Source organism: Cryphonectria parasitica (assembly GCF_011745365.1).
Source record: "Cryphonectria parasitica EP155 unplaced genomic scaffold M406scaffold_8, whole genome shotgun sequence".
Taxonomy (NCBI): domain Eukaryota; kingdom Fungi; phylum Ascomycota; class Sordariomycetes; order Diaporthales; family Cryphonectriaceae; genus Cryphonectria; species Cryphonectria parasitica.
The window spans coordinates 2,236,124-2,246,855 of record NW_024468916.1 but is presented as its reverse complement, the minus strand read 5'-3'; the positions used below and the strand labels follow the sequence as shown (position 1 = coordinate 2,246,855).

General features: G+C 55.2%; 2 protein-coding genes across 2 annotated transcripts; both read right to left on the bottom strand.

Annotated features, from left to right (window-relative positions):
- Positions 1 to 1,678: 1,678 nt before the first annotated feature.
- M406DRAFT_234271 (uncharacterized protein) lies at positions 1,679 to 1,969 on the bottom strand (the record flags this gene model as incomplete). Its single annotated transcript, XM_040915977.1, has 1 exon — positions 1,679 to 1,969. A coding segment is annotated over one exon (291 nt), but the record flags the coding sequence as incomplete, so codon positions are not given.
- Positions 1,970 to 4,909: 2,940 nt separating this feature from the next.
- On the bottom strand, positions 4,910 to 10,212 carry M406DRAFT_266412 (uncharacterized protein; the record flags this gene model as incomplete). Its single annotated transcript, XM_040917799.1, has 3 exons — positions 4,910 to 5,106; positions 5,165 to 5,314; positions 5,379 to 10,212. The coding sequence occupies 3 exons, from the start codon at positions 10,210 to 10,212 to the stop codon at positions 4,910 to 4,912; spliced, it is 5,181 nt and encodes a 1,726-aa protein (XP_040772744.1).
- Between the last annotated feature and the right edge of the window lie 520 nt (positions 10,213 to 10,732).

Here is a 10,732-nt window from a genome sequence, read left to right as displayed (position 1 = left end):
CGAACCCGCGTCCAGGGGTGTGGAGCAGCAGGATGAGGTCATACTAACAGTAAGTTGTTTTACACACTACCGCTTAAGTACTATGCACCCTATGGTAGTAGCCGTGCCGTGAGCAGGGCCTGAAGAAAAGCCTGACCAGGGGCCTGTAAGCTCTATGCTTGAAGTTTGGAACCACGTCTTCCTATTGTATACACTCCCAAGCCCCCTGCCCCCTCTCTCCTCGTAAACAAGCCACTATTACCACATAATTGGTGGATCTAACAGGACGATCCTCGCCTCGCGAACCTGTTTTCTATTCTTTTCTTCTCTTCTTCTTCCATGTCTTGCACCTCTCAAATTTGGTTTACGTTTGTCACACTGCCCAAAGATTTGTGCTGATCAATAGCTGACTGGTTCATAAAAATACGTGATGCGTCGTTGTCAAGCCTTGGGTGGAGCCACGGCACTATTAATATGTTCATCGGCATTGAAAGCGCTAGAACTTCGTTAGATGACGCCGGAGGCTTGAAGATCACCAGGGGTAGTAAGTACTACATAGTATCTGCAGCAACCTCAAGGCGTCCTGAACCATGAAAGCTCGTGAGACGTGAGACGAGTCTCCACTGTAGCCATCAGATGTGAATTTTGACTGGTTTGACAGAGAGTATATGCTTTGCTTCGCGAAGGCCTCAACGTGAATTACATAGCATCATCATGCTATGGCTTGTGAGGGATACTCTTCTCTGGAAAATAAATCCCGTATTCCTTTCGAACACCTATGCTACAGCACAAGACTGGCATCTACTCACTCCTCTCCTTCAGAATCCCAGACCACCTCACCCTGGGTAGGTGGCAGTCGAATCCTCGAGTCGTCCATGAGACTATCCTCCTCATCCCCGATGGCCCCGAGTCCAACACCCTGCGACGACCGCAATAACATGCCCAGTCCCAGAGACGACTGGGTATGAAGATCACTCTTCTCCCCAGCAGTCCGCGCCTGGACTGGACTGTCATCCACGAACATGATATCTTCAGGCAAGCTGGGCAGACTGCTTGATCCCTCCATATGTGGCCGTCTTGCGGGGGTGTAATTCTGCGTGCCGGCTTGCTGGGAGAGTATGCGCTGAGACTGGCTTACTGCGCTGGCTGTAGTTGCCTGTGAGGGGCGAACAGTTGATTCGACAACTTGTTGCAATTCGTATTCCACGTGTCTTACCACCGCGGGCGGACTGTCGTCGATCTGATCATCGCTCCCCTGCGAACGGCTCAGAGGTGCTTCGAGCTCAGCGGAGACGACCTGCCTCTGAGAACCAGGCACACGGCGGGGGGGCGTCGAGGTAATATGGCCCCCGCCCGCTGCATCCTGACTGGACTGAACAGTGGCATCCATGTTATGCTCTTTCATGTCCTCGTGAGGCTGCGATCGGTCCTGGGGTGAAGAGGGCAACCCCCTCACCAGCTGTGTTGCTCCCTCGATGTCGCTCCTCAGCTGCTGAGCCAACTCTTGGCTGATCGTCGCTCCGCCCTCGTTGGCATCTCCCTCTGCATCTTCCTCGGCCTCATGCTCACGTTCCTCAAAGAGTGCACACCTCAGGTTTCCCATCAGCTGGCCAAGCACCGCGGGCGGCACGTACTTGAACTTCTGGGGTGCTTGCTCAACCCAGCCGTTCTCCTTCATCCGATTCAATGACACTGGGTTGTTCAGCTGGTACACCTGCAGCAGCTCATACGCGTACTTGCTGCCCTTGCCCTCGTTGAATGCCTTGTTACCAACACCAGGGTCATCCGCTGAAATCTCGCCGGGAAGCTTGTACCCGCTGATGACGGCCATATACTTGAGTTCGCAAACGGGATGAGTGATGTAGATCCAGATCCGCGCGACCTGGTGGAGGCGGAAGTTGCGGAACTCGTGCGTCTTGGCGCCGTCAACAATCTCTTCAACGTGCTCCGGGTGGATTGACATGATCACGTCTGAACGGTCAGTCTGCGGGGCCATCTGGCGGATAATCTCGAAGGGAACACGTTGAGACTCGAAGGCTTGAGACCTGTAGCCGAGTTGAGAGACCGGGGGCATCGCTGGTGAGGTCTTCTGCGGCGAAGACAACGGCGTCTCCTTCTCAACGGCGCTGGAACTACTAGGTCGTCGACGTCGGTGAGTCGGTGTCTCGGGTTCCGTCTCGTCTTCGTCCTCAACAGGAGGCTCGGGAGTAGATGGTCGATGCAAGCCAAGACGTGAAGGCGGCTTTTTAGCTGCACTTTTGCGAACGGGAGATGTGGGCGTTGTCCCGGACGCAACGACTTCAACAACAGGAGGCCGAGATGGACTCTTGCTCGGTAGACTACTTGATATATGCTCCTTCAAGGGTCTGTGTTCAGCACCGACGTCTGCGACCTCTGCAGAGTACTCCTCGGCTGGACTGCTGTGTATTTCCTGAAGCGGCGCTGTCTGTCGTGCGGTGTTCCCCGGTGTTGGCTGATTAACAGTCTCGGCATCCTGCACACCTGCATCGTCGATGACCTGACCAGATGAGCGTGGGGCTCGTGTGGGTGTGCGAATTTCTCCAATAAGCTGGTCAGATAGCCGAACAACTGGCTCAGGCGTGCCTGCTGGCTGGGGCTCGTCTTGTACATCGTGATCACCATCATCAAAAATCTGGAACTCCTCATCCGAGTCCAAAATTACCTCTTCCTCAGGTCTCGACGAGACTTGCGAGGGTGCACCTCCCTCCTGGCCCTCCGTCTCAGCACCGTGCTCACCTAATTCAAGGCTAACGTCCGCAAAGTGAATCTCCTTCAATGGCGTCCGCTTGACTCTCTGAATCTGGCTTGAGTCAGATGCCCTAACAGGACTCGACCCCAATCCACCATTGACTGTGCTCCAAGAGTCCGGCACCTCACTCCTTTCCTTCCGAAGTTGAGGTGGCACACGCCCATTGGCACTCGGCGTCGGCTCCTCAACATTGGTCGACTTCTCCTTCAGCGGTGTGCGCTCTACGCCTTGTCTCTGGAGGTTCAGAGGTGACCAGTACCGACGGCTTATTTCCAGGTTTGGGGTGAAGGGCGAGGGTTGCGAGGAAGGGATTTCGGCGCGGATGAGGCGCTGGGCGCGCGGCGTTGCCGGCGCGGGGGCAGAGGTGGTGCTTTGTTGTGATGGGGAAACAGCTTGCTTCTGTTGGTTTTGCATGAGCTCAGCTTGGATAGGAGGCGGTGAGGGTCGTTTCCTCTTCTTCGACCAAGGGGAAGTGCTGTAGCCATCGGCTCCGTCTCCTATCTCTGCACCGAGACGGGTGCTGATGTTGTCAGGTTCACCGTCTGGATCAGCTTCCACCATCCCCAAGAGATGACCACCATCGCCACCCTCCTCAGACTGCCTCCAAGAGGGCATCTGCGTTAGAGTCTGCGTGTAGAATCTCGAGCTCGACCGAACCTCTTCCTCCTGTTCTTCGTCTTCCTCACGCTCTAGCTCGAGATCACCGGTCGTCTTCCTCCTCTTGCGTCCCTTGTTGGGCTTCTTGGTATGTTTGTCCTTCCCCGGCATCTTGTTCTTTGCAAAGGGCTCAAGAGACGATTCGAAGCCATTCCACTCTTCCTCTTCATCGCCACTTAACCCTGTCAAATCCACCAACAACCTCGCACCCGGTTCGTCATCATTATCATCGTCGTCCAACATGTCGTCCGGGAAGGAACTCGGCACCCACCCAATTTGCGTGAGAGTCGACTGTTTCGGATCGTCGCCCTTCTCCTTCCGTATCCTCCTCTCATTCCTTGCCGTAGATGACGACGTCCTTGTCAACGACGCAGGCAGGCTCTGTCTCGTCGCCTTCTTCTGCCGTATTGTCTTCCGCCTCGCGGGAAACTTCACCTGTTCAGGTTCGGGTGCAGATGGCGCCTTGCGGTAGACCTTATCGTTATTGCTCCTGCCGGTACTCTTTTTATTTGCCCTCATCTCCAACGTCGTCGACGTGGAGGGGATGGTATCTACATCGTCGTTCAGGCCGGAGTCGTTCGCGACAGTGGTTTCTTTCGAGGCGCGTGTGGAACGCGTCGTCGGTGCCATCTTCCACTTATACTTTTGCGGAGCGCGTTGTTGGTCTTTGGCGGTTGCGTGGATGAGTCTTGGGCCAAAAGGGGCCTTCTACCATAATTTGTTCTAGGCAGACATGACAAGGTTATGAATAGGGAGGTTGGTGTGGGGGAAAGGACACCCAGGTCATCACTGCCAGTGCCAGCCGCAATGGTGGACCATGCGCTGGCAGGGGCAACTAACATACGCGACTTGAGACGCGTTCGCCTAGAGGCCCCTAATAAAGACCACTATAGCGGTGGCCAAGCCCCTGCCACCAAAATGACATCAGCTCGCTTATGTAAACATGCAACCGTGACACAGAAAAACTGATTACTAAGTACTGAGAAGTATGGACTCTTAGGTGTCGCTCACATCAGAATACTCCGCAAAATCTATTATAGACGCTGTGTTAACAGTTCAGCCCTAGACATTCAAGAAATAATGTAATAGAACTATCAGAGCGCCGGCCAATATCTTCGCAAATTCAACCTGGATTGACCAACGTAATTGCGATGTACGCCGCTGTCCCCCATCACCATGTAATTTTACTCCCTCGCCAACGGCTCAAGACACAAAGGATAAAGTTTTAAACACAATAAACCTCATTGGCCCTGGGTTTTCATGGAACCGGTTTCTCCTGTGTTCCAGTGCGTGCTGTTGACCCACCCAAAAAAAGAGAAGAAAAAGAAGAAATACGACAGACAAAGACCTCCTCCCATTGCCTTGCAAGTCATCATCAAACCCAACACAGAGGTTAGGGATGGAAGACCACAGGTACAGCCCTCCGCGAAACCGTCTAGTGCCAATGCCATAGCAGGGGGGGAGCAATTTGTGAATGTGATGGTGCTTTATAAACTGATGCACTCATGAGAGGTGGAAGGCACCTTGGCCCTCTCTCATGGCAGTGTAGAGCTGCTTCTTCAGAACGTTGATGTCCGTATAGTCGGGCAGCTTCAGGTAATTGACGCAGGTCATCACACTGGGCAGATAGTCGTCCGAGCTGTAAGGACCCTCGCTGGGCTTGCATACAACCGTAAACATGGGCGTCAGACTCTTGAAACCTATACTATTGTTAGCTCTGTGCACCTGTTGAGTTACAAAAACCACGTAGGTACTCACCTCCAATTGGTAGCTTGGGACTGCCGGTGGTGAATTGGAGGAAGTCTCGTCGTTGTGGTGGGTTGAACTCGCTCATCGTTTGCAGCAAGTTTCGCACGCTCTTGCTGTCCATGTTGAAACCGTGGTCTGCCTTGACAGAATCCATAAGAGCTGCGATCTGTGTCAGTCACGTAGTTTTGAGTGCAATCCCGGGGGGGGGGGGGGCGAGACTTACTGGCAAGTGACCAATCCTCGTCAACGCGGCCGAAAAGAGTGCACAACTCCTCGGGAGTAAAGGCGCTGAGGGCTTGATAGGGGAATACCTGAGAGAAACCAGTGCGGAAAGCATCCACTTGTCGCCGGACACCGCTCCCGAGTGTCATGTCGATCACCCGGTCAAGGTACTGATCGACATTGTCAATGGTCAACATGACTTGTGATCCGTTCGGCACGAGCTCGATGTCGGCATAGCCAGGCAAAGTGAAGTCCAGAGATAAATCCTCAATCCGGACACCATGGTCGATGGTGATCTCCTGGATATCATTGACCTTTTGCGTTGCGTTGCGGTTGGGGTCTTCGGCGATCTCCTTCTTGGCCAACGCAAACTTCTTGACGAGGACCAGTGAACGGGCGAGTACCGGGTCAACAAGCTTCATAGCTCCCAGTGATGGCTTGATGCCTGAGGACTCGTCTCCAATACGGAAGAAGATGGGGTTCAGGTTGATGTCAATGATACGAGAATCGATCATTGATCTCGCCACAAACTTGCCCAGGGTTCTAAAGAGCTGTAGAATACGCTCTCCGCTGGTACTCGAGAACCCATCCTCCCCGTAAGGCCGAGGGAAGAGACCATTGGGCGCAGATACATACTCATCGGGGTCGGCGTGTGAGCCATCGGCGTCCCGCCACATCTTCAGCCTCTTGGTCGCGAACTCCTTGGACACCGTAGAGTAGAATTCCAGGGTGGGGCCGAGACCAGTGCCAACCTCCTCAAAATATTCAACCTCCAGGATGCTCTGAGAGCTACCATACAGATCCATAACCTTCAGGGCCGACTCGAGAATCTTTGAACGCGAGATACGCACCTTCTGCCGCTGGAGGCGCCCCAGGAACGGACGGTCATCGCGGCCCCGACGGGGGTCATCTTGTGGCTGCGCGTTTTGCCAACGATTCATGGACCGGGCATAACCGAATGAGGTCGACTGCAAGAACAGGTGTCTCGTCTCGAAAGGGAAGAGGAAAGGATACAGACGAGCCAGGTCCTCGCTCCAGCTTGGCAAGCAGTTGCTGGCGACGATCAACGGTTCCTCCAGCTGTCGATTGAGTTTGGCTGTAAGCTTGGTATTGACGAACTGCGACAAGGGCTCAATATTCAGTTTCAAGGTAGCCTTATTCTCGACAATCACATCGTCGATGTTGGCATTGAGGTTGTGCAGAATTTTAAGCAGTCGCAGAATGGAGGCGGTCGTTGGGTGTTTGGCAAGGGAAGCAGGTCCGTTTCCGTCACTGGACTCGTGATCATCACTTGAAGTCGAAACAGAGGACAGCGCCTCAGCTGGTGGCGGACCCGAGACGCGACGGATCTTGATCTCGTGCGTCTGTGCCCAGACATTGCGGATGGAGAAATCCCCGGAGCCCATCTTCTGGACAGCACGGTAAATAGTCGTCTCGTTGCCGACAACCTTGCCTTGGTGACTGAACTCCAGGTGCCAGTCTTGGGGAATGGACTGGATCGCAGCAGCATAAGACATGGGCCGAGATGAAGAAGCCGAAGGCGAGTTCATCAGAGCGTTTGCAAGCAGGCTGGAGCGGTGGGCCAAACTGCTGCTACCACTGATCGAGGATGGTGTAGGGACGCGGGTACCATCTTCCTTTCGTGCGGTGATTTTGTTGCCGGTAACTTCGAGATTGACAGCGGAGGGGTCTGGCGTAGGAGCATCATCCATCTCCTCATCAAGAATGGCATCCAGAGCACTGTGATCCCCCGAGTCTTCATCTTCTTCGATGTGTTTCTCGTCCGCACACTCGAGCGCGTCCTCGAGATCATCCTCATCTTCGGGCGGGGGGCGACTTGGCTGTGGTGGGTCGTTCGCTACAGCATTACGTCGACTTGACCGTCGCAACACAACCTTAGCTGCAGATGCAGACGAGGCAGCTTCCGGGGTGCTTGGCGTGTCAGCTGTCGAGTTGGTCCGAGCCTTCGCTTTGCGTGAAGACCGAGAGCTTGATGCCGCAGGTGGCACCAGGGGCGGGGGAGTAGCAGCGCCCATGTGTGGCGGGAGGCGTGAAGGGAGGCGGGCGGATCCACCTGGAGGACCTGCACCGAATGGGAACGCTCCTCCTGCCATTGCTGCCAGTGCCCTGGAAAGACCGTCACGACCCCCTCTCGAGGGTCGAGGACGGTCGGACAAGCTGATCCGAGGTCGTAGGTAGTCTTCTAGAGACTTGAAGGTCGCGATCGCATGAATGGACACCATGATATTCCTGTACACGCGTGGAATGTCGGAGTCGTCATCAGCAGTGAGCTTGAGACGAATCTGCTTGGCCAACATCGATGCGGGGTTGCTGCGGTGATTGTCCCCGTGGGAGTTGCTCGAAACTGTGAAGACCTCAAAGTGCTCAGAGCGGCTGAGGAGGTCCTGGAGCTTGTGTACCATCATGCTGAAGGGGGTAGCAGGGGAATCGGCGGTAGCCGTCTTCGGTTTGGACTTGACAGTGTATCCCATGAACACCTCGATGAAGGCGGCCTGAGCTGCCATTGCCAGGTCTTCGTCAGGGTTGCTGAACACCTGCTCCAGGATGCGGACGATGCCCGAGTCCAGCAGCTCTGCACTTGTTGCGCTCTCGAAGAGATCAGAGTCAAAATAGCTGGCCAACTTCGTGAAGAGCTTCTTGCCAGTCCCGCTCGCAGCGCTAGGAGAGGTAGTCGGACGGAGGTAGAAGGTCTCGATGTCGCCAGCCAATTTAGACAAGTCGCTCAGAATCTTGACAGCCTTCTTCTTCATGGATTTGGCATTCTTCTCCGTCTCATGGTCCTCCAAAAAATCCTTCGCCGACGCGTGAATCCTGGACCGCAGAAGCTGGTTCTCGGTGAATGGTGGTGGCGGGGGCGGGGCGTCAATAGACATCGTCGAGCCGCCAGAACTGCCAGGTGACCCGGATAGAGCCCGAGGTGGCGCTCCGTGCTCACTCTCATCGTCCTCTTCATCGTCATTGTCCTCGTCACGCTCCCCATCCGAGGAGTGGTGAGATGGCTCATCGTCATCTTCATCATCCTCATCGTCATGTTCGTGAGCATCATCTCCATCTAGAGAGTCTCCCGAGGATGAATGGTCCGCGGATCCCGCCGAGGAGCGTCGAGACAAGCGCTGCATTCCGCTCGTAACCGTCTTGGCATCAGACTCTGTCTCGTTAGCCAACCTGGCGATTTCCGTGATGACGCCTTCCCTGTAGAGCTGGTATTGGTAGATACTGCCGAGTCTGCTCATCAAGAGATCGGTAGCGTCCAGGGCTGCTGCGACCAGTGTAAGGTCATCTTTCTGAGACACAATAGACGCCAGGAAGGATGCGTACGGCACTGGCGCCAAGGCTTCCGTGAGGATGTCGACGTCCAGATTGTACAGCATCTTAAGCTGAGCCAACAGGACCTTTTGACGCACAGTAACGTTGACGGTGCTAGAGAAGGCGTCTGTGAGGGTCGGGAAAAGGATCAACGCGAAGCGTCGCACTTCATTCTTGCAACCTTCCAGCAGTTGAACGCGCTTCTCGTCTGAGGACCTCCGGCGTGGCGGTGATGAACCGATGTTCCCTTCGCCGGCAGCGGGATCTGTGAAGCCGCCCTTGGTCGGGTCGGCCGCCCCGGCCGGAAGCTTAGGCAAGAGCTCACACACAACATTGAGAGCCTCGATGATTTGTTCCCTGGGTCGATGAATGAGTGCTTGCATGATGAGCACGCTGTCAAGCTTCGAAGCGACATCATCAGTCCCATCAGGCGGAGAGACGCCTGTCAGCACCTGGTATAGTGTCTCGACCACATTCATCTTCATCAGCTCCACGGACAACCGGGGACTCGCCTTGGCCGTGGATGCTAAGACGCGCAGGAACTGGGTGTGGATGCTGGGTCCGATGAGGTTGGTACTGCCCGGCATGAGGAGCCGCAAGATAGACGAGAGGAGATCTTCGCTGACCAGGGCTTCCAACTTGCTGGGAGTGTGGCGCCAGGTATCGACGATGCGAGAGACACAGATTGAGGCTTGCTCCACGACACGCGGATCATTGTTCTTGAGCACGTCTCGGAGAATTCGCACGGCATCCTTGACGACATTGAAATAGTCGTGTGGCAGGTTACGGCAACAGTTTGCAGCAGTCGTCACGGCCGTGCGCTGAGTACTGATGGGGAAGAAGTCGAGATACTCCAGACAGGCGGCGAGGCCGCCCTCCTTCACAATGGAGGAAGGATACTCGGCGGATACCTTTTCGAGAGTGCTCAGGGCCTGCTCAGCCAGGTCAATGAATTGAATGTCCCTCAATTTCTCACACAAGACGGGCACGGCACCCGCGTAGACAACGTTAGTCACGCTGGAAGGCAGGGCCTCCATCAGATTGGCTAGACAGCGGCAGGCTAGCAGCATAGTCTCAGGGTTAGCTTCTGTGAATTCGTCAGGCTTCATTAGGGAGACGAGCTCTCGGACGAAAGAGTCTGTCGAGAAGTGACCCTGGAGGTTATCCTCATTGGAGATCAGAAGGATCTCAGACAGCTCATTCAACGCCACCAGGTGCAACGTTGGGTCATCCTTCTGACGCAGATTGGACAGGATATCTCGCAGGCGGGCGTTCATGCCCGACATCATGCCTGTCAAGGCTGCGAGCGTGGATGATAGGCCGCCAGGGGGGCCGAACCCGCCAAACACGTCGTCATCGTCGCCATCATCGCCATCGTCCTCATCTGGATAGCGGCGGCGTGACGAATCATCCTCCTGGCCATCACTATCTTCGCCATGGTAGTCCTCGTTGGGTGGCGGAGGAGGGCGAGAAGCAGACGTCTTCTCATTGTCGTCGGTGCCGGTCATGGGTGTGTCTTCGTCTGGGTTGTTGGACCTCCTCCGAGGCCGCCTCGAAGAAGACGTGGAGGCTGCAGCTGTGGAAGAGGGGGCGATATTAGAGAATGTGGCCATGAATTTGCCCTTGGGCTCCTGGAGCTCACCTGAAGCATTTTTCTTGTTGCGGCTGGACTTCCGACTGGACGAGGCAGAAGTTGCACTGTCTGGAGGTGGTATCGATGGACCTGCAGCAGACCTAGCAAGGAAAGTTAGCTCTCCTGCTCGGAATATAAAGGAAGATCCCCCCCTGGGGGGCCCCTTCAGGGAAAATACAACTCCTCCCCCAAAAGAAAAGAGACAAGCCTGGTGGATATCCTTACTCTGGACTTGACATAGTTGTTGCTTGTTTGCCCTTCCTCTTTCTAAGAGAGTACGCCGGCTGCTGAGCCTGAGATGGGACCGCTGGGACTGGAGCTGGCTGGGGCTGCTCGGACGCCTTTGCTCGCTTAGTACGGCGTCCGGAGGGGTTGTGCTCGGTAACGTCCTCCAA